Below are 26,599 nucleotides of genomic sequence, written 5' to 3'. Positions count from 1 at the left end.
ATTGTGCATGAGCTGGACATGCCCCAACATGTCCTGTGAGGCTTCATCACGGCGGTGCTTTGCGCCATGCGGCTCCGCCGCGATGCGCGGAATTCCTCCGCACGTCTGTCTCAATGTGCCGAAAAAGTGCTGATGTCCATGTCTTCCGCAATTCCTGTGCTAGTCAGAGGACGTCCCGGATCAAACACAGCGTCCAGTTTAGAAATGAATGGCACATTCCACTGTTACAGGAGTTTTTGTCATGGAAAGAGGAGTGGAGGAATTCCGCACGTCGCGGCGGAGCCGCATGGCGCAAAGCAACGCCGTGATGAAGCCTCACAGGACATGTTGGGGCATGTCCAGCTCATGCACAATTTCTCGGATAGTCACACGACTAAAAAGCCACCGACAGCCGTCTGAAATCCATCTCAAAGCCGTCCTGTGAGAAGAACACGGAGGTGGTTTTGTCCCGTGCCATGAGCGGCACGGTGGCGCATCCGTCCGCTTCTTTTTCCATGAAAAAACTCCTGTAACAGTGGAATGTGTCGAAAAAGTGCTGATGTCCACGCCTTATGCCTTTTTTGTGGAAGTCAGACGACGTCCCGGATCAACAAAGCCTTTACGTTGGAAATGATCTGGTTGTTTCAGCGGGGTGTCAGCCTGTTGGAGTGCGCCGCGCTCTCAGATGCTGTGGGCGGTCTTTAAACCGGATGGAGCACTCCTTAATCTATGTAATCCCCATAAAATGGTCCCTAAAAGCCATCTAAATTTTCCGAATGGTGTCCACCTGGAGGTCTCTCACAGTTTCTGGAAAAATTTGATGCAGCAAAGCTCCAAATCGTTCAGACATTTATTCGCAATAAAAATCCGACGAGAGGGGTGGACCACTGCTCACACAAAGCCTGCTCACAGGCGAATGACGCAACCGACAGGCGTGAAAAAACTCACGCATGCGCACGAAGGTTCAAGCTTGGCTGATGCAATCACACGTGATTCAAATCCATATGGTTTTTGCAAAAAATAAAAAGGTCCGATACTTTTCTGACAGACCTCGTACAACAGTGGAAGACGGTTATCTTCAGTGACAAATCCAAGCTTGGCCCAAAGGCTGACAGTATTTTAAAGCTACAGTGTGTAGGATTTAGTGCCATCTCATGGTGAGGTTGCAGATTGCATGATGCTGTCGCTGGTCACATTTTTGCTTCTTTGGAAATGACTATTCGTGCTCCCTTGCCTTTTCTTTTGCTAAGCAATATGTACAATCGTACATTCTGCAAAAATGAGCATTCTCAAACTTGTAAGCCTGCACTCGCAGCTAAAACACAGTGTACAAGGGCCGACTGACAAGTTTTGAGCCTGACTCAGAAAAAGTAGGGCGTGGTTCTCCATCTTTTGGAATTCAACATTGCACCCAATGAGTCAAAACTTCACACATTCTCAAGAAATGTTGGTTTCTCAGAATGCAACAGATGGAGAACCATGTCCTCAGGGGTGCCCAGGTTCGGTCCTCGAGATCTACCTTCCTGACACTCTTAGTTGTCTCCCTGTTCCAACACACCTGAACCCAATGGAAGATTCGTTAGCAGGCTTTTAATGAGCCTTTCATTGGATTCAGGTGTGTTGAGCAGGCAGACAACTAAGAGTGTCAAGAAGGTAGATTTCGAGGACTGAACTTGGCCACCTTTTCAGTCATCTCTCGTATGTGGAGCAACCAATGATTCCTCTTCTTCTTACTCCAGTCTGCCAGGCGTGCTGAAAAATGCAGAAAACTAACTAAGTATGTCCCCTTTGGGCTACTGTATCAAAGTGTCGGTGGGACATGGCCGCCTCCATGAGGCAGCCTGCTCCCTTGTAGATATGAAAGGCTCATTCTAAATGCATTATGCATTGTTGAAGGTAAATAATGGACCAATAAAGAGATTATGAATGGTATATTCCATTTTTCCAAAAAAAAAAAAAAAAAAAAAAAGACAGACTCTAAATCTTACACATTATAGCTTTAAGGGCACAAAAAGCAACCTGTAATGGGAATAATTTGTCACAATCCAAGGCTTGTTTGGCCTGTGGATATCCCAACTACTTCAGTAAAATGTATGCAGGTATTTTCATATAGTTAGGAGATAGTCTGTCCTCAGTTGTTGTTTGTCTGAGAATAAAGCGCTAAAAAGACTACAATGTACTGGCTGTAATAAAAAAAAAAAGGCTGAGTAGATATCAGTATTTTACATATTGTTTGTTTTTAAAAGCACGATTTGGCTCAAAAACCCAGTTTTAAGTGCCAAATGTTTTGTGGCAGTACAGATCAGTTGGCTGGTAGCACAGTGTGACTGTTTCTTCATTTCCCATGAGAGAGAGTTTTTCTGCTGATGGATGTTGCAAATGATGTTTGTGCTTTGCGGCGCTCCCCACCACTGGGCTGCTAACGATATTCATGAAACAGCCTTCTGCAGGGAAGCTTGGTGCGCAAACACACTCACGTGCAATTGCAGTGCATCCAAATATCGGCACGTGCATCCGATATCAAAGTGATACCTGGAAGCACTGATGGATTGTTTTGGTGATGGTTCAAAGTAAGCCATTTTTAAACAGGTCACAGGAGTCACAGAGGGCACATGGGTGACAAAGCGCTCAAGAACCAACTCATCCATTACCCAAATGTAGACATCTGAAGGCTAGATGCAAAATGTGCGTGATAATTTATAGGAATGTGCACAAAATATCGTGCTTATTTTTTGCATGCAAGACGCCATCACAACTGTATAGCATGCACGTGACTGGAAGTATCGCGTGTGTACATGACAGAGTGATTTACATTAGCAGACACGCTTCATCGTGCTGCTTCGTGAGTGCCACAGGCCCAACCAGGCGACCCCTGCTGCCTAGTGTTTAATGGTTCTTTGATGCCAGCAGTAATTTGATGTGGAAATGGAAGAAAATCCTCTGCCTCCAAATTTCTGAGATGGGTTGGCAGGTGGGTAAAAAAAACAAAAAAACAAATCTGCTAATTGCTTTCTTTATTGATGTTTTTGTCAATGCAGCAAGTAATTTATCCATGCAGAATGGACAGCCTGCCCTCGTTCTTTTTAATCTGTGTGTGCGTTTCTGCTTTCCCCATCAAGGCACTCGTCTGTGAGTGTGTGACTTAAGAGGCAATTTATTTTCTTGTGGTTTTTTTCCCTAAAGACACTGATTCCCAAGCGTGGTGCACATTCTGCATTACCTCTTAGATACTCTGTATGCATGAGACGTTGTTGATGTGTTGATGTGTGTGTTCTGAAATGAGGAAGCAAAAAATAAATAAAGGAATTCCAATAGTTCAGTCCAGCTCACCTTAAAAATGCTGTTTTTCCTCCTGTGATGATTATTGATTATGATACACTGTGATGTGATCAGAGCTGACAACGAGTCCACATGGATCAATTTTGGTACAAAGCATATGCAAGGCTTGCTACAACCCCTGGCAAAAATTATGGAATCACCGGCCTCGGACGATGTTCATTCTGTTGTTTAATTTTGTAGAAAAAAAGCAGATCACAGACATGACACAAAACTAAAGTCATTTTAAATGGCAACTTTCTGGCTTTAAGAAACACTATAAGAAATCAAGAAAAAAAGATTGTGGCAGTCAGTAACGGTTACTTTTTTAGACCAAGCAGAGGAAAAAAATATGGACTCACTCAATTCTGAGGAATAAATTATGGAATCACCCTGTAAATTTTCATCCCCAAAACTAACACCTGCATCAAATCACATCTGCTCGTTGACATTGACCCTATGTCATGAAATTGACCCTATGTGTCTTTTTGCAAGGAATGTTTTCACAGTTTTTGCTCTATGGCAAGATGCATTATGTTCTTGGAAAAATGATTTCATCATCCCCAAACATCAGAAAAGTGTCCAAAATATCAACGTAGACTTGTGCATTTATTGATGATGTAATGACAGCCATCTCCCTAGTGCCTTTACCTGACATGCAGCCCCATATCATCAATGTCTGTGGAAATTTACATGTTCTCTTCAGGCAGTCATCTTTATAAATCTCATTGGAACGGCACCAAACAAAAGTTCCAGCATCATCACCTTGCCCAATGCAGATTTGAGATTCATCACTGAATATGACTTTCATCCAGTCATCCACAGTCCACGATTGCTTTTCCTTAGCCCATTGTTACCTTGTTTTTTTTCTGTTTAGGTGTTAATGATGGCTTTCGTTTAGCTTTTCTGTATGTAAATCCCATTTCCTTTAGGCGGTTTCTTACAGGTCGGTCACAGACGTTGACTCCAGTTTCCTCCCATTCGTTCCTGATTTGTTTTGTTGTGCATTTTCGATTTTTGAGACATATTGCTTTAAGTTTTCTGTCTTGACGCTTTGATGTCTTCCTTGGTCTACCAGTATGTTTGCCTTTAACAACCTTCCCATGTTGTTTGTATTTGGTCCAGAGTTTAGACACAGCTGACTGTGAACAACCAACATCTTTTGCAACATTGTGTGATGATTTACCCTCTTTTAAGAGTTTGATAATCCTCTCCTTTGTTTCAATTGACATCTCTCGTGTTGGAGCCATGATTCATGTCAGTCCACTTGGTGCAACAGCTCTCAAAGGTGTGATCACTACTTTTTAGATGCAGACTAACGAGCAGATCTGATATGATGCAGGTGTTAGTTTTGGGGATGAAAATTTACAGGGTGATTCCATAATTTATTCCTCAGAATTGAGTGAGTCCATATTTTTTTCCCTCTGCTTGGTCTAAAAAAGTAACCGTTACTGACTGCCACAATTATTTTTCCTGATTTCTTATAGTGTTTCTTAAAGCCAGAAAGTTGCCATTTGAAATTAATAATTAATTACAACTGAATGAACATCCTCCGAGGCCGGTGATTCCATAATTATTGCCAGGGGTTGTAGAATGGGACCATATTCAAGAAAAGTGTTAGATTTTCCATATTGATGTACTTCTGAAGACCTATAGTCCCAGCTTCATTCCTTTATTTCTGCAGAAATGGATTGAGGGTTTGCGGTCAGTGATCCACAACTTTAAGGCAAACAATGTCTGTCCGATGACCTGCCTGAAGAAGCAGTGAGTGCTTCTCAAAACATAATTCCATCATGTCTGCACGTGTCCTCTCTTGAATTTAATTACATACATTTCATGCCTTGAATAGTGTAGCCTTGTTGCCTGATTATCTTTCCATATCATCCTAATTTGTTTTTCCATTTGTGTTTGGTTCTCTCATTTAGTTGGATGAGAATGTGCTTTCTGACCAATGTCAATGGAAAGATTCCTGTGAGAGGGTAAGAGGGAACATTTTATGATGATTATTTTTCCATCATCTGTGTCCATTTTATTTTAATGTGACTTCTCTTTGTCCTTATTTTGACAGAATTACACGGACATTTGCGTCAGGGAAGACAGAGAAGGGGATCTTTCAGGCTCTAAAGGATCTGGGTCTTCCTAGTGGAAAGGTCAGATGACACTGACCAACCAGTGTTCTGTTAGTGTCAGAACAGTAGAACAAAATAAGCTTCACAGTTGCGGAGTATTAACGCTTGCCAGATTTTCTGGGATAAGTAGAAAAGCTGTCCAGACAACAGACGTAATCTACTATGCTGTCCAAATTGGACAAGAGCACACTGTGTACTTTGAAGTAGTCAGATTATTTATTTTCTATGCATTGTTAACACAGAGATTAACAAAAAAACAAAATTGTATTTCTCATATCAACAACACCATTTCTTGTTTAACCTTCTTCTGGAGTCTTTGTGAAGCTCTTGTAGTGGACAAAGGCATAAAATACATCAAATCACATACTTAAGAAACTTATGGTGGAATGTACACTTATAGCACAGGTTGGAAGTTGGAATATGGCTCAAATAATTCATATTAAAGAACAGAGATGAAGTGAAGCCTAGACACTGCACGCCTCCCAGCCAACTATTTCACCAATTTGAGACTGCTGACATCTACTGGTCGATTAATGTATAACACACTTATTCTGATACTACAAGCTGGAGGCAACAAACAATGTCATTTTTGACTAGATAGTTATGATGGATGAAAGATAAATATATTTTTCATAAGAATTTAGAATTTAACTGTATTGATTCAACTGAAATTGTTTGAAATTTAATGAGCATCTCGCCAATGGTTCGACTTCGTTTTATCACTATTGGACAAATCTGTATTTTTCTGTAGGACAGGTTGTTGTATCTTTGCAGTGTTTTTCAGTCAACTCACTCTCCTCTTTGATTGGTTGTATTTGAACTCAACATGGTTACAATAAGTGCTACATTTTACCACCAAGCAGCATGTTGTCCACCAATCTAATCAATGATTGCTGCACCATAATGAGACGATGTTTGACTGGATTGTCGGCATAAAAATCTGTTTTTCAAGATTCACACAGAGGGTACAGACAGAATTTAATGATGGAGAGCAATATTTGGCCCTTGAGCCACCTATTTGACACCACTGCCATGCACTGTTGTTGTCGGATGTGCTTTAAATTGTTTTTTTGTGATAACTAGCTGTGTTTAACTATTGGTTTGTCATCCACAGAATGATGAGATTGAACCAGCTGATTTCACCTTCGACATTTTCTACGCCCTCACACAGAAGATCTGCCCTCGCACAGATTTAGAAGATCTATTTAAGAAGATGTAAGCCCCCTTTTTGTACTTTAGAACCCATAACCGAACATTTAAAACCTCCACGTAAATAACTTGGCAGTATGTGCTGGTCGACTTGCATTGTCTTGTGCCCTTATTTCCTGTAATATCCACTTTTTATTTTTAAAAGCTCCCCGAGTCTGAGCTACTGCATTGTGTTGGAAATAATCAGGACAAGTCTTTCTGCTCGTGCCTTACTAACGACGTCTGGAGAGCCTAACCTGCTTCCACATCATTAATTATAGTCAACCTAATGGCAACATTTAAAAGTGTGAACCGGAGTGATGATTAACACATTGTTACTCGAGCTGTAATATTTAAATGTGTCCCCTTTAAGGGAACTGTTCTGCTTTCTAATATTAAGTGTGTGGATGACTGTGGGTGTACATTTTCAGAGGTATAACATTTTGTTTTGTTTTTTTCTAATGAATTCTTTTGCAGCAATGGGAACAAAACTGATTATTTAACAGTAGACCAGTTAGTCAGCTTTCTGAATGAAGTAAGCTCTTTATTATTTATTAACTGTTCTGTGTATGGCTTGTGCGTGCCCTGCCCTGTCATGGGTCGAAGTTGACTTCCGGCCCTCGACTGTCACGAACGCTCGCCGCGCTGCCAGTCAGCCTGGAAGGCCAACTTCATCCCATTCCCCTACTTTGCATGCCCGCCCTCGTAGGGTTTCCCATACTCCTCTTTACCACAGCCTGCTGCCTCCTTGTGTCTGATTAGTGTTGCTATGGCAACAGGAGGGTCAAGGTTTCCATCCCGTTGCTTCCTGCTTGGCTCATCTAGTTACTTGCTGCTTATGTGTGCTTTGTGGCTGCTGCGCGCTACTGGTCCCTTCGCTGTGTAGTCACATTTGCTACCTCCAAACCATTCCCGTGCATCTTGCTGTTGATGGCTTTCTGAGTGAGTGAGGCCATTTTATAGTTTTTTTTTTTTTTTTTTTTTTTAAATCCCTGTGTATTGTTAAATTAGAGCTGCACTGAATCCTTCCAACAAGCCCTTTAAAGCAATCACTTAACCACTGTACTGTACATGTCAGTGCTCCCTTTGTAATTCCATGATATTAAAGCTATTACAAGGAAGTAAACTTGTATTAAAAAAAAAAAAAATCAGGAGTCCAGTTTGTTTTAAATTAGTGCAGTCGGCACTATTGGCATTTTCTTGCAGGTAGCATTCAATTTGGCCTCTGTGATAAATATTAGTGTGAGCCTTTTTGTCTGCAGTGTCTGTTGATCGTTGGCATAACTTGTGTTTGGCTGTAACTGTGCAGAGTATGTTTGTGGATGATTGTGTGTTTGTGTCTGTTACGCCTCAGAACCAGCGTGACCCTCGCTTAAACGAGATCCTGTTCCCTTTCTACGACCCCAAGAGAGCAACGCAGATCATCCAGAAATACGAGAGGGACGAAGAGCTGAAGAAGAAAGGTAAACGGTGGCATTGGGGTTTAACAGGAGGCCCGTTTCAATTTGGACCACACCGTCATCTGGCTGTAACAATTTGAAACTACAGTGTATGTGCAGTACAACAGTGCTCCAAAGAGAGATATTGAATGTGAACAAATGAGATTTATTGCCCCTCGGGACACGGATGGAGTCAGAGAGGGGTGAGAACAGGTGGTGCCCATGTGAAGTCAGAAAAGGAAGTCATGTTTTTAATAAAGAATACATATTCCGGTGTACCGAGCATGCCTTTTATTCATCTTGGAAACTTGCATCGCTCACAATATTAATTGTCTATTTCTCTTTGTGGTTGAGTGTAGTCATGTATTTGTGAGCCTGCATGGTTCAGTCTCTTTAGAAAAATTGCTCTTACTGGAATGAAATGACATCATCTTTCTTTTCTTTTTTTGCTTGTGCCGTTTTGAAAATTATTTTAAAACATTGTAAAATGATACTCTGGTGTTAGACTGGTGGAGTCACTCTTTCCATCAGTGCATCCTCAGCTTCCCAGCTGGGAATTCTAAAAGTTATTTTTCATAGTTAAATGATGTGCGGTTACAGTCTTGTGTTGTCTTACGCAAAGAAGAAACATCTCTTGTCATCTAGGCGATTAATGTTATTGCATGTAAGGCTGACAATTTTGACTACCCACACACGCCCATCCTCAACCGCTTAGTCCACTTAAGGGTCATGGGGGGGCGGAGCCTATCCCATCAGTCATAGAGCGCGAGGCGGGGTAACCTGTGTGTCCTTGGATGTGGGAGAAAGCTGAAGCACCCGGAGAGAACCCACGCAAACACGGGGAGAACATGTAAGCTCCATACAGAAACAGAAAGGCCACAGGTGGGAATCAAACCCATGACCTTCTCGCTCTGAGGCAACAGTGCTAACCACTAAGCCAATTTTGACTACTGTTAGAATCTATTTGGAAGAAAATGCTGGATTTATCCATATTGCGAAACAGCTGCTGGAGATTTGGTGTTTCTTAAAATAATTTAATGGGCGTTGCCTTAAATCCATATCTATAAATGCCAGCTGTCCTATTTTAAAAACTGACTTTCCTTTTAAAAAGTGATTGTTGAGCCAGAAATTCATGTTCCACTATGTGATCTCTAACCCTCTTTGTCCATTCTTCTACCAGGCTGCATGTCTAGCGACGGATTCTGTCGCTACCTGATGTCAGATGAAAATGCTCCGGTTTTTCTGGACCGGCTGGAGCTGTACCAGGAAATGGACCAGCCGCTGGCACACTACTTCATCAGCTCGTCCCACAACACCTACCTGACAGGCCGACAGTTTGGAGGAAAGTCTTCTGTGGAGATGTACCGCCAAGTTCTGCTGTCAGGATGCAGGTACTAAAACATTTCTCACCCAAAGACTGAAAATACAATACTGGCAACAATAGAGACAGGATACATATGTGTGTAGATACATAACGTCCTGTTTGCACACGGTGTGTTTATATGCACATAGATTATCAAAAGCACAGTGTGTGCACGTGTGTCTTTCTGCCTTGTCAGATGTGTGGAGCTTGACTGCTGGGACGGGAAAGGGGAGGACCAAGAGCCGATCATCACTCATGGCAAGGCCATGTGCACGGACATCCTGTTCAAGGTGAGCTGCCACATTAACACAGCACTGCTCTCATCATTATATGTACATGCTGCCACCTTGTGTTCATTCTCTGTTATTGTCTCTGTTTTCTCATTTTCCTTTTTCGTGTCTTTATCATCATTTATTTTCTTCTTCTATTAGGATGTTATCCAAGCCATCAGGGAGACAGCGTTCATCACGTCAGACTATCCTGTTATCCTGTCTTTTGAAAACCACTGCAGGTATGCGAGGGCAAAGGAAATCAGGGTGTTAACACGTCACTGTTGAGAAAACAATGTTTGCACACATTTACGCGTGCATTTTTATGTATTACCAGTAAACCGCAGCAGTACAAGATGGCCAAGTATTGTGAGGAGATCTTTGGTGACCTCCTCCTTAAACAGCCTCTGGAAAACTTCCCAGTAAGTTCTCACACCCAAAACCGCAGAATTTAAAGCAAGTGCATGTAGTTATTTTTGGGTAAAAGTGTTTTGTTTTCCAGATTGAAGCTGGCCGTCCGTTACCTTCACCAAATGACCTCAAACGTAAAATCCTGATTAAAAACAAACGCTTGAAACCAGAGGTTGAACAGAGTACGTAGACAGCCTAATAAGTTGTTGATCAGTGCAGGACCAAGAGTAGAAACCACTCTATATGTGCAAGTGTGTGTGTGTCTGTGTGATATAGAGCAGCTAGACTCGTTCAAGAAACACATGGAGGCAGGAGAGACCAACACGCCGGCCATCATAATGGGAGAGGAGAACGAAGACGACACGGAGAACGGTCAAGTCAATGACAGCCTGTGTTTAGGTACAGGTGCTACAACAAATTGTAATCGGCATCTTGATTAAAGCAGCTAATTCATGAAAATATTGTTGAGGTTTGGGGACATTCTGCAGTCATTTCATTTCTGTGGGTTTTTGTCTGAGTGTAGGAGAGAAGGATGCAGATGACAAGGACTTGAATTCAGACGCGCCCAGCAGTCTGTCAGAGGCACCGAGTGAGAAAGACGCCAACAGCATTTCACAGAGTAATGCTGTCAGCTCGAGGAAAGAGGAACAACAAAGCAACAGTATCAAAAAGGTGGGTTGGTGCTCTGAGGATCATCTGAGTAATAAAAAAAAAATATATTAATTACCTATTTGGGAACAATGGCAATGCTAATATTAGAATGGGCTCCTACTTCTGTAATTTTAACAAATAACTATATTAAAAATAAAAATACATTTCCTTCTGGCATTATTTCCACATTTTGGAATCAGATCTGGATATTTCAGATTTATGCATGTTGGACTCCCGTCCCAAACATCTCTCACCTGCAGACCAGTCGGTGAGGTTGCAAAGGCGGCAAAGAGCTGAGGGCAGGTAAACCTGCAGGAATGTGTGTTATCGAGACTGAACATTTCATATGTAACTTATGTCCATTCCAGTCCAGTAAATTTAATACTGCAAACACGGTATTAAATAATGTGTGGTTAAATTGAGGGAAAAAAAAAAAAAAAGGTTTATTCCCTATTTGGGAGACAGGCATGGATGGGTGGAATTGAAGTACCAGTGTCGGCTCCCAGATCTGACTTGAAACAGCTTGTGCAGTGTAGGAATTTATTTTTCCTCTCACGATTTCATAGATTTGGTCCAATTCGGGGTAATACAAGAATATAAAAGCTTTGTGAGGAAATGTCAAATGATTGCAGGCTTTATGTAGGAAAATGAATTTTATTCCACATGCCCACATTTGTCTGTTCAGCACAAATGGGGAAAAGAGATCAAAGTTAGAGCTAAAAAAAAAAAAAAAAAAAATTTAATTTATTATATTTTTACTTTATTGAATATTATGTTTACCTTGTAAGTCATTCAGGCATGCGATGTCCAATTAAAACACAACTACAGCAAAGTGAAGTGTGTACATTTTAAGCTCAAAACTACACTAAAGTGATAAACCAACAGATATATAGTAGGGATACCACATTTTCATGTCCGATACTATACCAATACTGGAAGCTTCAGTATATACCGATACTAATCCAATAACTTTTTCTCCATTTTAAAACTATTAATCTGTTGGTAAATACTAATATGTACTTTGCTAACTTACCATCAAAATATAGTCCACATTGTGATTCTCCCTGTTATCTATTTATTATTAAGGATGGGCTTTTTTTTTCCCTGTTGTTTCCGTTGACGTTTCCAGGTGGTCGACGATGAAGTGACAGAAATGTCCGAGGCCACAGAAGGAACAGACATCACTGACGTCTCTGAAGTGTCTGACCAAGACAATAACAAGAAGGCAAGTGCACACCTGCACCCACACGCCAATGCTGTTCAGCAAAAATTTACAATTATAACCCAGGCTGTGGCCAAAACTGAGATAACATTTTTGTGTGTGTTTCCGGGTGTCACGCTCAGGGTGTAGAGGTGCCAGAAGACTCTGAGGAGGCACTGATAGCTCAGTACACCTACGTGGGAGCCACAACGAACATCCATCCCTACCTCTCAGCCATGGTTAACTACGCTCAGCCCGTCAAGTTCCAGAGTTTTGACGTGGCAGAAGGTGAACTTGTGGAGTTCTACTTATTAACAAATAATTGAGGCTTAATGTGTAACAAATACTTTTTTTTTTTTTTTTCCTTTTTCTCTGCCTTTCAGAGAGGAACATCCACCATAACATGTCATCTTTCAATGAGTCTGTCGGACTGGGCTACCTGAAGACCAATGCCATCGAGTTTGTCAAGTATCCTTTGAGTTGTTGTGAATATCCGCGCAGTCACAGTTTGCTTTCCTGGAAAAAAAAGTGCAGTCATTGCAACATGAAGATGTAGATGCAAGGAAATGAGAGTTTTACCTCTTACTATATGATGCTTTGCAGTATTTGGTTGAAATATTAATTTTATGTTTTAGGTCAGATGAATGAGAAATTGCTGCTGTTTTCTGCTTTGGAAATAGAGTTGCAGATCTCCAGAGACCTGTGTGCCTTTGGGCTGTGTAGCTTGGCCTGACGCACACACACGCACGCTCACTCTGCTTGACCCAAGCTGTTCACACTATAAATAGTGCTGCATTCTGTTTGATGCACTCACATATACACACACGCTGCATCACACATGTTCTGCTTTTTTTTGTCAAATTTTCCTGAGCATTAGCGCAGCTACAACAAGCGTCAGATGAGCCGTATCTACCCCAAAGGGGGCCGGGTGGACTCCAGTAATTACATGCCTCAGATCTTCTGGAACGCGGGCTGCCAGATGGTCTCACTCAACTTTCAGACCCCAGGTACCACAACATGTGACCTCCTGACCTCACATACCCGCAGGAGGTCTCCACATACATGCTGTTTGTACTTCAAGCATGCACGCACGAATGCAAACACTTGGATGATCTTTGCATGCACGGAACCCTCTGAGCTCATCTGCTTTCAGATGGTAACTGTGAGTGACCCTCAGAGCTGCTTCATTTTTGCACAAGCATGCTGTAAGGACACGAGAACCTGTGCTCAGCACAAACCTGAATGCATTCAAAATGTTTATTCCCCATTTTCACAAAACTTTACTGACACACACACACCTATAGAGTGAGTGAGTTGGGGAATGAGTGAGTAACAGCCGTTCGAAAACAGCTGCTGCCCCGTCACCTGAGGCGAAAGGCTCAGCCCATATGGCCTGCTGAGTGCTGGCCATGTGCATGGCTGGAGGGAGATCACAGAAAAGAAGCTTTTCTGATGGAGGCTTCAACAGTTACACAGGGGGAAAAGACAGAAAGTCTTTCAGTTTATCCCAGAAAAAGCTCCACAGATGTATTTTCGGTTTGGTTTTGCTAATTGTGAGTAATTTCAGGACCTGATCGCGCCTCTTCCTCTCTCAGATTTGGCCATGCAGCTGAACCAAGGAAAGTTTGAGTACAACGGCTCTTGTGGGTAAGAACAGTAGCCTACTCAGCGCTCACACACACACCCCTCCCCGGCTCCTCCTCTCCTTGTAGTAGCTCATCAATTAAAGCTTGTCGCATCTCATTAGTGGTTGCTCACGGCGATTATATCAGCGGGCTACCCCGGGATTCAATAAGTGCTTTTTTCTTTAGTCTCTCTGGGTCTGTACAGCCGTCTTTCTTTTCCTGTCTCCATCACTGTCTTCGTCTCTCAGCTCTAATATCGTCCCTGAGGGCAGAAATTTTCCTGCTAATGCAGGAAGTCTCCTATGTGGTGAGATCTTTTGGAGACATCCATGATTACTAATGTCATTGCACCTTTTTATGCCCAGCTACATTAGATACCGTAGCAAATCTAGCCACTGGGGGGCGCAAACTGACCCAATTTGACAAAAGAGAAGATCCCACTGATGCTTTCCTACATATTATAGAGTGTGTGTGTTTGTCAGGTATCTGTTGAAGCCTGACTTCATGAGGCGGTCAGACCGAATGTTTGACCCTTTCTCAGAGACGCCAGTGGATGGCGTCATTGCCGCAACGTGCAGCGTACAGGTCAGGTCTTTTTTTTTTATCATCAGTAGTGCATAAGGCAGTTAAATCCAGTCAATAAATGTAATTAGTGGATCAGATGTGTATGCAAAATTATAGTCGGTAATTCTTTATTAGGCATTGTTTTACAGAACAAACTGTTTCCATGTTAACCAACACATCAACACATTTAAAATAATCCCGAGTTACAATCTGCTTTACACTTCAGGTGTTTTCCGGTCAGTTCCTCTCAGACAAGAAAATTGGCACGTACGTGGAGGTCGACATGTACGGGCTGCCAACGGACACCATCCGGAAGGAGTTTCGCACTCGTATGGTGATGAACAATGGTCTGAACCCTGCCTACAATGAAGAACCCTTTGTCTTCAGGAAGGTAGACATTTTATAAGTGAAGTCATTGGATGAATCAGGGGAACAAATGTAATGTGTGCTAGACCGCTTCTACAGTGTGACAGTCTGATATTTGAACAACAGAAAGATAAAGAGAGGAAAGACGGTTTCAGAAAAACATCACAGGGCTGTACTAGTAAGTTGAGATGCAGGCCTTCAGCTGTGATGATTGGTTCCGAGACCCAGTCGTGCACTTCTGTGACAAATGTATGAGGGTAAATTGTTTTATAACTAATTACTTGAAGACATTTTAAGGGACAAAGTTATGCATAATCAGGGGCATGGTTGATTTGAGTGGCAGCTAGTGTATGAGCAGAGTCAAAGAGCTCCGGTAGCACAGAGGCCACTAGCCGTGGCAGCCAGCTGCTGTAGATGGACAGCGTTGGTCCTTTTTGAGCAGTTTTTTTTTTGTTGTTGATGTTGTTGTTATAATTGTTGCTAGTTTGTGCGCTAATAGTTGTTAATTGTGTAATGGCGCATCAAAGAAATCTGCACTCCAGTATTTTTGTCAAGTAAACGTTTCATGGTATTTAATGTTAGCAGTGTTAGCACTTTTAGCAGCTGCCGGTATCTGGATGACGTCAGGTCCAATTACTTCACAATTACTGTGGAAATAAGCCGTCGTAATCAACACATCAAAGCGACCAATCATGAAAACCACCACCCAGTCAACCGAAATGTGGTTGAATAAAACACCAGAACTAAGGTTAGCCTGTTAGCTTTAGTAACAGGAAGATGGGGATCTGTTTGGCATCATTCATCCTGCCCAAGTCATGCAGGATCCCGTCGACTCTCCACCGCTTTAACCGTTTATGGGTTGGCTTTGGCATACAGTAGGTAAAAAAAAGCACTGCCAGTATGGCAACAACCAGAGCAGCACTTTTTGACCTTTAAAACAGCTTTTTCAAGTCTCTTCTGGAAACCCGTTGGTGCCATCAGGCAGGGTTTGTCTACATTCAAATACAGTCAGAAACACTTTTACGAATCATAGCTGTGACCTGCTGCTGCTGCAAAAATGCTGAGCCATGCACCTCTTAGACTTAAATTGGATTTATCCAACAAACAAACAAAACCTCTTGATCAGGTCCGACAGCCATCAGAGAGCTGTTCCATGATAAATGTGCCGCTCGTGTGCATGAGCCAGAACGTCTGGGTGGGTGGGTAAGGATGAAAATGAGAGGAAGAATCAAAGATGGATTAATGAAGAATAGAGTGACTGATCATCATTTGGGATAAAAAGACGAACGGCTTCTGTTGGCGTATCAGGATAACGAGGGAGTCTTGCCGGAGCTGTTTTTAAAGACAACAAAACAAAAGCAAAGGAAAGATGTTTAATGAGAAAGGGAAAAAGAGAGAGAGAGAAAGGGGCCGGTGTGTGACGGTGAAATAATGCTGCTCTCAGCAGAACGAGGCGTCTCTCAGCCATGACTGTGACTCCAGCTCCATAATACACACCATCAATCACAGCCTGCCGCAGTGCTGCTCGGCTCACACGCACTTACACAGTGCTATCAGCAGGGGGCATCACCAACACAACCACAGGCAAGACTTTGCATCCTCACGCAGAGAGACACAAACCCCCTCAAATCCTGCCGCACCTTTTGTATGTCGACTCACGCAGCACTGCTGGGATAACTCGCGGCGCTCGCACGCAGTATATTAGCGAAGCTCCACTTGCGTAAGCATCCGCGTGAGCGGGGCGTTTCCACCCATTCATCTCTAGTGAGCTTCCTTATCTCATACCTTCTGCTCTGGCTCAGTATTAATCATCCTCCTCTCTGTTCACTTATCTCCTCTCACACGGCCAGTTAAAGGCGCTCTCGCGTTCTTTCAAAGGTGTGCTTGTGTCAGATCGCTCGCAACAGTTGCACTCATAAATATACAAGATACGCGGCACATGCTGATGCATCCTTGCCAAGTTGCTGCAGAATGTGCGGCTCCACTATCAAGCCTTTTTTCCCCTGTCCCACACTACATCCGTCCCCAGATAACATCCTCTCTGGGCTCATCAGTGACCATCCTGTATAATGACGCTACTTTTGCTTTATTTATTTGTGAATAAACCAAGTAGACTTCATTGTGTCCTCCCTCCGCCTCTCTTTTCTTCTCCCTCCATACTTTTTTCTCTTTCTTTTGACTCCTTCTCCCTCCCTCTTAGGTGATATTACCAGATCTGGCCGTGTTGCGCATCGCCGTCTACGACGACAACAACAAGCTGATTGGCCAACGCATCCTGCCTCTGGACGGCCTCCAGGCCGGATACCGACACATCTCTCTGAGGAACGAGGGCAACAAGCCTCTGTCGTTACCGACCATCTTCTGTCAGATCATCCTCAAGACCTACGTGCCCGACGGCTTCGGAGGTGAGGGGAACAATAACAGCGCTCACACACATACACACACACAAACGCAGGCATCATCAAAACATTTTTCAAAAGTGTCTTCTTCGTTGTGTGAATGCGCTTAACTTTCAACTCGGTTTATTCAGCGCTGGTAATGAAGTGACTTCTTTGGCCTTTAGGGAGGAGACAGGATAGGACAGAGAAACATTATGGCTGTTCTCATTCTCACCTCAGGGGTAGAGTCACGCATTTGAAGTAATGGCACACTACAAATGGTGATGACAGTGAAGCTGCAGTAATACACACTAAGAGAATTATGCAAATGAGCAGGACAATTAAAGTTGTTAAATAATGCCATGGGGCTCAAGCTACTGAATCGTTGCTGCAACCATTAGGGTTTTTCTACAAGAAGAAGCTAATTCTTTTCCCAGAGTTTCTCCCTTATGACACACTGCAGGCACAACAGTATTATCTCAAATAGAAAGTTTCACTCCCACGTAGTGTTATTTGATAGAAGAGCCTCAACGCTCATGGCTAATATGTTTTTAGGGATGTTTAGGGGCATGTTGCACACCCGGTTCATAGCAATTCAAAGTGCGGTGCAAGTGTCATTGAGAGTTCAGATGCAGATATCATTTTTTTACAACCTGCACCCGAATCCTCCAAATAACAATGCCACTATGTGGCCGTGTTGGTCTAAAAATGTGCTGTGATTTGGGGGGGGAGCTGATGTGTTGATATCATCCGTCACCAGAAAGCGTTTGTGCCTTAGACCACCAGAAACCTGGTCTAAAGTCCAGCACTGTCTAGTACTACACAAAGACAGCAACAGTCAAACATGCATAACCAGGTTCACAATGCAAGTGCACTCTGCTTGCCTTCACATATCATCACCAGCCACATGTAATAGTGGAATAATAATATGACGTATGATGTTATGGCCACTTTAGGGAAAGACAAAATGGGACTAAAAAAAACTAATCCCTTTTATAAGAGCTCTCACACACAGGTGGCATTAGATGCATAAAATATACAACAAAAGTGAAGTGGAAACAACCATTAAAAGACACAAGAGTAAACAAATACAAAACCAGGATGATTGCTTCACCTCAGGGACCTTTGGTGGCTAATCAATTAACATGCCAGAAATCTTCACTTGCATCCACTGTTGACATTACCACAGCACGTCCAGTTTAAATGGAAGGACAGATGACGCTCTGATTGGTTGACTACAAAAGTCCCTTAAATAATCAGCACTGTTAACTCAACCCTTTTGCATCTAGCGCCAGACTTTGCACCAATATTTTACGCTGCTTAAATAGCAAAGTGTGCTCGGACATGGACCAACTGGACTTGTTTGAAATAAAATGGCACTTTAGTCTTCAAAATAGTAATTAATTACAATTCAGTGTTCACTCATTAGAGCTGTCTCATACTTCATGTATGAGACAGCTCAGTCAACCAACATCCTGATTGCACCAATTTCAGCAACACCTCTGCTCTTGTCTCATGTCTTATGCTGTACTTTTTAATTCTTTGTGTGTTGCAGCTATTGTGGATGCTCTATCAGATCCAAAGAAGTTCTTGACCATAGCAGAAAAGAGAGCTGACCAGATGAAGGCACTGGGGATTGACACGGTACAAACGTCAACAAAAACGTAGTTCCATAGTGTTGAGATGGAATGTACCTGACTAGCCTTGGACAGCGTGTGTTTAGTGTGCGCTCTCTCACTTGCAGTAGATTAATAAATATGAGAAATAATCCCATTTTAACGGGAAACTCTAATTAGCTATGTACAGAGACATAACTCGACCTGAAACTGTACGAAGGACACTACACTTTACAGACTGGTGTGCAGTCTATATTAACAAGGTATAGTATTATACTATGAGGTAGCGGTCACCACTGGAACTGTCCATTGTGCTGAAATACTTGATAGCATGTGATGATGGCGACAGCTGGAACTGTCCAAGGTTTTGAAGAGACATTTATGCCAACAGTCCTTTTACTGTCTCATGTCCACGTGTAGAATGACATAGCGGATGTTCCCAGTGGAAGCTCAAAGAACGACAAAAAGGGAAAGGGCAGAGGTGACACTGTGAAGGCCAGTGTCACACCACAAGCCAGCTCAGACACCTCACAGACCTCCAACTCTGCCCAGAATAACACAGCAGAGACCAAGAAGGGTGTGTGCCCATATCAACACACACACAGACGGTTTAACTCTGAATAATGTTAACACTGATGGGTTTCATGTGTTCCTTCAGATACTGCACTCGTGCCTAATGTCAGCATTGAGGACTTGAAACAAATGAAGGTTGGTGTTTTAACTCCCGACTGTTTGTACAAAATGTGGATATTTTAGAAATTAGGCATCTACATGGAGAAAACTGACCGCTTGGGTGATTCTTAACTATGCATTTTATGATTCTCTTCCACTGCAGACGTATCTTAAATTGATTAAAAAGCAGCAGAAGGATCTGAGTGCTTTAAAGAAGAAGCATTCAAAGGTGGGTGATTGTTTTCTGTGCTGCTCTTTTAGCCTTTTGTCTGTTACTGAATACTGCTTCATCACAAATACACATCTGGTGCAGCCACATAATTAATGGTTTGCAAGAATTAGACTTGCTAAAGTTTGATTTGAGCTCATCATAGACGCAGCGTTGCATAACAAGTATTCAGGTACTTTGCATTTATTGGCTGAAGGAAAACATTTAGAAGATAACAGTTACGCGTCGCAGCAATGTGATTTATTTTACTGTTGCACTGCACTTTTTATTTTCCTTTTTCAATGTTTGTGTGTGTGTGTTTTTTTTTTTGTTTTTTTTCTCCTATTAGGATCAAAATATCATGCAGAAAGCACACTGCACCCAGGTGGACAAGATGGTGTCTCTGCATGACAAAGAGAAGACAACACTGGATAAACTAGTGGAGAAAGCAATGAAAAAACGAGGGTAAAGGACAAAATGCTCTCGGATAACTGAAGCTACTTCTTCTTAAAGGGGTCTTATTATGCAATTTTTGAAAAAGCTACTTTCACTAAACGTGTCTTAAGGTGTTTGCTGTGACAAAGGTTCAGGTTATTGAAGTCAAAGGTCATAATATTGGTTCATCTGTCCATTCTCTCTGCATATTTCTTTAAATGGAAAGAAGCTACTGCTTTCAACAGTTAAATTTTTTTTCTGCCTGTGGTGAAATCAGCAAAACCGCCAGGTGTGCTTCATTTAAACACATCTTTCCCTCTGTTTTAAGTCCTTTACCGCCTATTTTGTTGCATTAAATTCAGATTAAACGGCGTTTAAATCTGACTTGCAGTGAAAACAACTGCCAGGAGCTGAAGAAGGAGACGGAGGATAAGATCCAAACGCTGATCAGCGAACACAAAGCCAAGGTATGAATTCTCTGCCTTCTTAACCCGACACCATCCTCCTTAACTAGCTTCTCAGTTAGGTTTAAAGTGCATGTGTCTGTGTCTTGCACGTGCAGGTGAAGGAGATCACAGCACAGCACACTAAAGAGTGGTCAGAGCTGATCAGCAGTCACAGCAGCGAGGAGCAGGAGATGAAGGACAGCCACGTCACGCAGCAGTGTGAGCACCTGAAGAAACTCCTGACCAATGTTCAGGAGCAGCAGACCGCGCAGCTTAAACTCATCCACGAACGGTGAGATGCTCACACAGCGTGTGGTCCTTTTCTCTCCACGCCACTCATAAATTTAACCCTCCAACAGCCTTTAAGTGTTGTGGCTCTTCTCTGTGTTTTTTTTTGTGTTTTTTGTTTTGTTTTTTTTGGGGGGGGGGGTTAGGCAGAGCAAAGAGATGCGCGCCAACCAGGCCAAGATGTCCATGGAAAACAGTAAAGCCATCAGCCAGGACAAGACCATCAAAAACAAGGCGGAGAGAGAGAGGTGCGTCGGATGTATTCGTTAGCCGTGTTATAGCATGTTAGCGCATCTCTTCTGACACTCTGGTCTTCCTCGTGTTGTTGTTCTTTAGGAGAGTGCGGGAGTTAAACAGCAGCAACACCAAGAAGTTCTTGGACGAGAGGAAACGGGTAGGTTATCATTTAGCGGCACTACAGTTAATGTCATTTTGTCTTCAGTTATAAATAGTCCCACTTTTTCATTCTGCTAACTGAAGCCCAGTTTTTGATTTTAATTGCTGCTTCTCTGTCATCATCATCCGGCTGTCCCTCAGCGTTTATATCAAATCGCTGCCCCTCCGAGAGTTCTTAATGGACCAGTCAGAATTTTCTGCCATGCAGATGAGGCCAATAGGGCTCAGAACGTAATGGAGACAGAATGTGTGAATGTCAAACCTTTAGCCCAATAAATCAGGAGGAAATTGTTTCAGGGATAATATCTCATGGGTCAGAGGGGATCGACCCGTTCTTTTTGTTCTTTTAAATTTGCGCATGTGTAAATGCAGTCGTCACTCACATTTCCAGACGTACAGCAGGACGGACTGCTGCCTTGTCTGAGCTTGTAACATCATTCATCAGATCACAAAGTCCTATTCATTCATGAGAACGCAGAAACGTGCTTCAGTCTCTCTTGTCTGTTATTTCAGCATCCTAAAGAGAAAATTTCTTGACATTCTATGAGGTTTCTAGTCAAATAAATTAAAGTTGAGCTGAGTTTGCTAAAAGAATGACGTGGGTGAGGAAATCAACTCCGCAAACCTCCTCGCTGATGGAGAGCGTGAGAGAGCTGTCTTTTCTCTATAAAGTCTATGCTTTTAGTTTCAAATGCTGCCCTCTCTCCTTTCTTTACTTCACAAGAAATCCAACTTATGAACTGAAATCATGTAAACCAGGTCATATTTAAAGTGCTTTTGATTGCACTTTGTCCCTGGTCCTGTTTCTGCAGCTGGCCATGAAGCACCAGAAGGAGATGGAACAGCTTGAGAAGAACCAGAGAGAACAGGTGGAGAAACTGGAGAAGTTCAATGAGCAGGTAAAGAGTCTTTTAGTACAGAGAACTTCAGTCTGCAAAACAAATTTTAACAGAGACATGAATAAACAACTATGCTTTGATAGAATGTCGGAGCAGCTTCTTGTTTTAATCACCAGAACATCCCTTGTACACATTCTTTGTTTGCTTTGGTCTCAAATATTTAACACACTTTAAACATCAGAATATCTCTCTTGTAATATTCCTCATGTCTTGTTAAAACACTTTTTGAGGAACAATGAGTAGACGTTGCATGTGAACACCTCATACCATAACTCCCATTTTTGTGTTTTATTTTTACCTTCTGTCTCGAACAGTTATCTTACAAGTCTTTTAGTTTATTTCTATTTTATTTTAATATGATTTGCTTCTTCCGGCACAGCTTTTGAAATCACACCATGCAAACAAACAGGCTGAAGGTAGGCATCTCCATCTCACACCTCTGATTCAGTCACTCATCCATCCTTTCATGTTTTTTTTAAACTCACATTTTCTACTCTGTCAGTTTTCTGCTGAGTTTGTGCAAATCAGTATTTTGTTCCCTCGTAGTGAATCATCTCTGAATGAATGAAGCAGTTGAGCCTCTCTTTTAACGAAGTGACTCACTTTTTTCTTTGTCATGTGTGGACCCCCCTCCCCCCGCTCACATTTTCAGTCTGCAGCTCTGAGTCATTTATCACTCTGACTCATAAGCTGCTCCTAAGCAAATGTCACCAGCTCACAACCGGCTCTAATCTGCTTCCATTCCAGCTCAGTATTTGTGTATGACAGCTTACATAGGTTTACGTGTCACTGAAGAGAAGCAAGTGCCTAAAATTACCTGCACAATCCTGACCTATATGAGGTTCCCGTAGTTGCACACGCTCAGATTTTTACCAAACGTTTTGTTGCATGAAATCATTTTGTCTGAATTTAAAGAATTTTGCAGCTGTGAGCGTTTGACTGTTTGGTGTCTCCCCAAAGGCCAGGGATATGCAGCAGATGGTGAAGTTGGAGGAGGAGATGGACCGCAGACCAGCGACGGTGGTGTGAGCGACTGAGAGCGAGACGCAGACACGCAAACGCAACAACACACATGCAGTTGCAGAGACACATCACGATTACCCCACAGCCCAGAGACCTTCAGCCCTCCTACGTTACTGTATTTTTTTCCTGTCATGTGGCTAATATTTTCTCTCTATGTTCACGTCCCCGCCCCTCCGTTTGTGTTTGTTCACTCACCCCGGCTGCTAGCGTCAGAGCGCACAACCATTGGTGCCTGTCACTGATTGACAGGTGGTTCAACCGCTTACCGGAAGACAATTTTATTTGATTACCTTGAAGACAGGCGCATCCCCTCCTCCACTGCACACATGGAAACACACAAACCGCAGCATTTCATGGATCTACACACATACACATGTTCTCCGGTCCCATCCTCAGCGCTTTGGAAGGGATCGGTCGTCATGATGATGACGATGTCCAATATGTAGCAGTGCACATGCTTTCTGTATTTTACTGAAGAATGTATTTTTAAAAAAAAGAAAAGGGAAAAAAAAAACACTGTGGGTAGAAGGGGGAACCTCCATGTTTTATTATTATTATTTTGAGTCAGAAGACCGTAAGGGATCCCGTTTTCTCAGACCAGTTTTAATTAGGAAATCTTGTGTTTTTCGGTTTTCTTACAAAGCAGAGCAGCAGAGTGCAAACCTCTGCCAACGACCAACAATGGGATGATGTGTGAAAATTAGGAATGAAAACAAAATGTAAAAAATATTGTTTTTTGTTTTTTTTTTTTATCCGAGGCAAAGATGTTGTTCTGATAGAGTGCTAAGAATTGACTGTCCTTTACTTTTATAGGTGAATTCTGTCCCGTAGTTTTACACGATCATCATGTTCTTTGATGTCTTTGTATGTTTACAGCCTAATGTAGGATTTCACAAAGTAATCGGGTTTTTATTACAAAAAGGTTTGTTACTTTTATAATATGCTACTTATTATACTAATAGAGATTTTTTTTTTTTTTTTTTTTTGAAAATCAACACTCAGAAATTTGTAAATTGGTGTTTTATTGACTTGTTTTTGAAGATAAAAACACCAAAACCACATATGCACACAAGCACCGGGGTGCCCAGTAATGTCTCAATTGTGATCACATTAAAAAATAAATAATTAAAAAATTCTGATCCACACGTCTTGGATCTCCATCCAGAACAGGACCAAAATCTGTGACCCGCACACATGACAAAAGTTACATTTTTCTCCTGAATTTTATTTTCATGTCTTTATCTTGCAACAAGATTCCCACTAATATTAAAAAGAGAATTATTATTATTATTATTATTTGGCAGTCCTGGACACAAATAATTCTCCTTGGCAGAGGTAATTGCATGGAGCAATTGGCTGTATTTTTTCCAAAATGTACTTCATTTTACTGCAGTAAAACTCTTTAATTTGAGTCAAAAACTGCATACAAGAAACCTAGAAGAAACCACACATGCATGCTGCAAGCAGCAAATGTGCATACAATTCCTGATTTACACTTTACACCAGTCAGTATCATCATTTAATTTGTAAAAAGGTTTGCTGTTTTACAACGACAGCGTCTAAAACAAACATTGACATGTTTTGTGTTTGTTTTCAACGTAGCTATGAAGATGCTCCCTTATTAGCTTCTCCACTGTAGTTTAGTGACTACACGCTGCCGTTCCTCACCGCTCTGTTTTGTTTGTAATAAATCTTACGAGGCGCTCGGCTCATCGCGGCATCGCCAGAACAGTTGACAGATAACGCTTCAACAAACGAGTAAACTTTTCGTTTTGTGAGGCGACAGCTGGTTTGAGGAAATGTTTTCCAGGCGACACTGCTGTAAGGAGAAAATACTGCAAAGAGAAAAGAGAAACGTGCAATGTCAAAGTACTGTGTGAAGTACTTCTGTGGGTACTGAAGTATTTTCCTGGTATTCCCAACACTTGAGCTTTTATTTGCAACAATGATGATAAAACGCACCAAATGGGTGGTTAAAAGCACCTGTGAGTCCTTTGACCTTTTTTAAAAAAATCCTGTTTGGTTCTGCTGTAACACACACAAAGTGTAGACAGGATACTCTTGTGTATATACTGGAATATATGTAGTTTAATGTACTTTTTGACCAGTTGTCTTCTGTTATACAAGGGCTTGGGAATTGTGTGTGTGTGTGTGTGTGTGTGTGTGTGTGTGTGTGTGTGTGTGTGTGTGTGTGTGTGTGTGTGTGTGTGTGTGTGTGTTGGATTTTGGGAAGGACACTGATCTGGCGGGTTTTCTTGTTTTGTTTTATTTGTTCGGGTCTGCCCTTGTACTGCACCACACACAAACCGTCTGCAGCTCTCACCACATATCTAGTGCAGAAATAACAGTTAAAAAAAAGAAAAGAAAAAAAAAGTGCTTTTAAAATTGACTCCATCGCTTTCAGATGTGCCACTCTGTGTCTATTAGGAGGTTTAAATTATTTTATGAAGCATAAATGCCAAAATAGGGGGTTATTTATATAAAATATATATATATTATATATTAGATATAATGTAGTTTAAAATTGTTTGTTAGAAGCTTTTTTGCACTAGTTGAATGTTTCTGTTGTGACTGTAACTTTTGTTTCTCCGGGTTGTCAAAAAAAACGCAAATTATTTTTGCAAAGCAATCACTGATTTCCTCTGTTTCTATTTTTTTCTTTTCCTATTTTAACTGTAGCTTGTCAACAAAACCATACTGTTTTATCGTCTTTTTTGTATTTAGATTGTATTGTTGAACTTATAGCAATGAAAATACTGTTATCTGGCTCCTTTAATACTGTTTTATAGTATGTGTACCAATAAATCCAGGTGTAAAATGGGACATAAACATGTGGCTCCTCATTTGTGTTTCTGGTGGATTATTTAATTGGTTGTCATTTAAAAATAAAAAATAAACTTCTTTTCCTACTTGTCTGTGAGACACCCTTTAGAATATGATTCAAAACTGCTCGCACATGCACGTCATAATCTTGTAAATGCACACATGCACTATTATAACTTATCACATACAGAATCAGAATCCCCAACACCACTTTATTCATAAATTACTTTCCTCTCTTACATACAGTATCATAATCTCACATATGAGCTAATATATATCTTCTTGCATACAGAATTAGAATCTCAAACATTACGTTCTCACGTATATGATCCTGTTGCATTCAGAATCAATATATATGCAGCATTACTGCACCCTCTTCATCATTTCTCACACACATATTGGTAATTGGTATTAGATTTTTAATATATAAAAATCGTTTACTTTAACCAATAAAAGTAATTGTATTTAGAATTGATATTTTATGAAAGTGTGTTGACCCAACTCTGTTAAATAATGGCGTACATTCTTGTTTCCGTTTATATGAAGTTGTGAAAATAAGATGGCATTTCCATTTTTCTCGAATTTCTTAAGCCGTTGCCATGGTAATCCATCTGCATCTTTTAAAGCAGGCACAGTTTGCTCATATAGCTACTCTCATTTCTTACAAGATCTGGTCGTTCTGATTTGAAATGGTCTGAAGTGGGACTCCCACGCACTTTTTCCTGCTATGAATGAATTCATATCCCTCCGCTTTGAATCTCCTCATTGTCATTATAAGCAAAGTATTTACATTAGAAAGAGGAACAAAGTGGCTCATTGTGTTTGCACCGCGTCTCCATGGTGATCCATCACTATATAACAGCCGTATTGTGTTGGTTTCTAGATCAGAATGTTTCTGTGTAGGCTCTCAGTTCT

General features: G+C 41.6%; 1 protein-coding gene across 7 annotated transcripts in view; it reads left to right on the top strand.

Moving 5' to 3' along the window:
* The window catches only part of LOC117503031 (1-phosphatidylinositol 4,5-bisphosphate phosphodiesterase beta-4-like), a 77,886-nt gene extending 53,019 nt beyond the window's left edge, over nt 1-24,867 (top strand). For 3 of the 7 annotated variants that reach the window (XM_034162178.1, XM_034162180.1, XM_034162179.1), the window contains 33 exons: nt 4,979-5,058; nt 5,220-5,273; nt 5,363-5,444; nt 6,538-6,638; nt 7,089-7,146; nt 7,966-8,074; nt 9,231-9,441; nt 9,610-9,703; nt 9,845-9,924; nt 10,020-10,104; nt 10,170-10,275; nt 10,370-10,498; nt 10,617-10,765; nt 11,874-11,969; nt 12,089-12,233; nt 12,329-12,413; nt 12,828-12,952; nt 13,541-13,592; nt 14,053-14,155; nt 14,361-14,525; nt 16,701-16,905; nt 18,434-18,522; nt 18,915-19,071; nt 19,153-19,202; nt 19,330-19,395; nt 19,724-19,839; nt 20,201-20,276; nt 20,372-20,547; nt 20,690-20,791; nt 20,880-20,937; nt 21,752-21,838; nt 22,218-22,254; nt 22,799-24,867. In XM_034162178.1, the coding sequence (XP_034018069.1) occupies nt 4,979-5,058; nt 5,220-5,273; nt 5,363-5,444; nt 6,538-6,638; nt 7,089-7,146; nt 7,966-8,074; nt 9,231-9,441; nt 9,610-9,703; nt 9,845-9,924; nt 10,020-10,104; nt 10,170-10,275; nt 10,370-10,498; nt 10,617-10,765; nt 11,874-11,969; nt 12,089-12,233; nt 12,329-12,413; nt 12,828-12,952; nt 13,541-13,592; nt 14,053-14,155; nt 14,361-14,525; nt 16,701-16,905; nt 18,434-18,522; nt 18,915-19,071; nt 19,153-19,202; nt 19,330-19,395; nt 19,724-19,839; nt 20,201-20,276; nt 20,372-20,547; nt 20,690-20,791; nt 20,880-20,937; nt 21,752-21,838; nt 22,218-22,254; nt 22,799-22,875 (3,405 nt within the window). In that variant the 3' untranslated portion in view covers nt 22,876-24,867. The remainder of the gene's footprint in view (nt 1-4,978; nt 5,059-5,219; nt 5,274-5,362; nt 5,445-6,537; nt 6,639-7,088; nt 7,147-7,965; nt 8,075-9,230; nt 9,442-9,609; nt 9,704-9,844; nt 9,925-10,019; nt 10,105-10,169; nt 10,276-10,369; nt 10,499-10,616; nt 10,766-11,873; nt 11,970-12,088; nt 12,234-12,328; nt 12,414-12,827; nt 12,953-13,540; nt 13,593-14,052; nt 14,156-14,360; nt 14,526-16,700; nt 16,906-18,433; nt 18,523-18,914; nt 19,072-19,152; nt 19,203-19,329; nt 19,396-19,723; nt 19,840-20,200; nt 20,277-20,371; nt 20,548-20,689; nt 20,792-20,879; nt 20,938-21,751; nt 21,839-22,217; nt 22,255-22,798) is intronic. The other 4 variants (XM_034162182.1, XM_034162181.1, XM_034162184.1 and 1 more) reach the window with 4 other exon arrangements.
* The last annotated feature ends 1,732 nt before the right edge of the window (nt 24,868-26,599 follow it).

Source organism: Thalassophryne amazonica, chromosome 21, assembly GCF_902500255.1.
Source record: "Thalassophryne amazonica chromosome 21, fThaAma1.1, whole genome shotgun sequence".
Classification (NCBI taxonomy): Eukaryota; Metazoa; Chordata; class Actinopteri; order Batrachoidiformes; family Batrachoididae; genus Thalassophryne; species Thalassophryne amazonica.
This window is presented reverse-complemented; position numbering and strand designations above follow the sequence as displayed.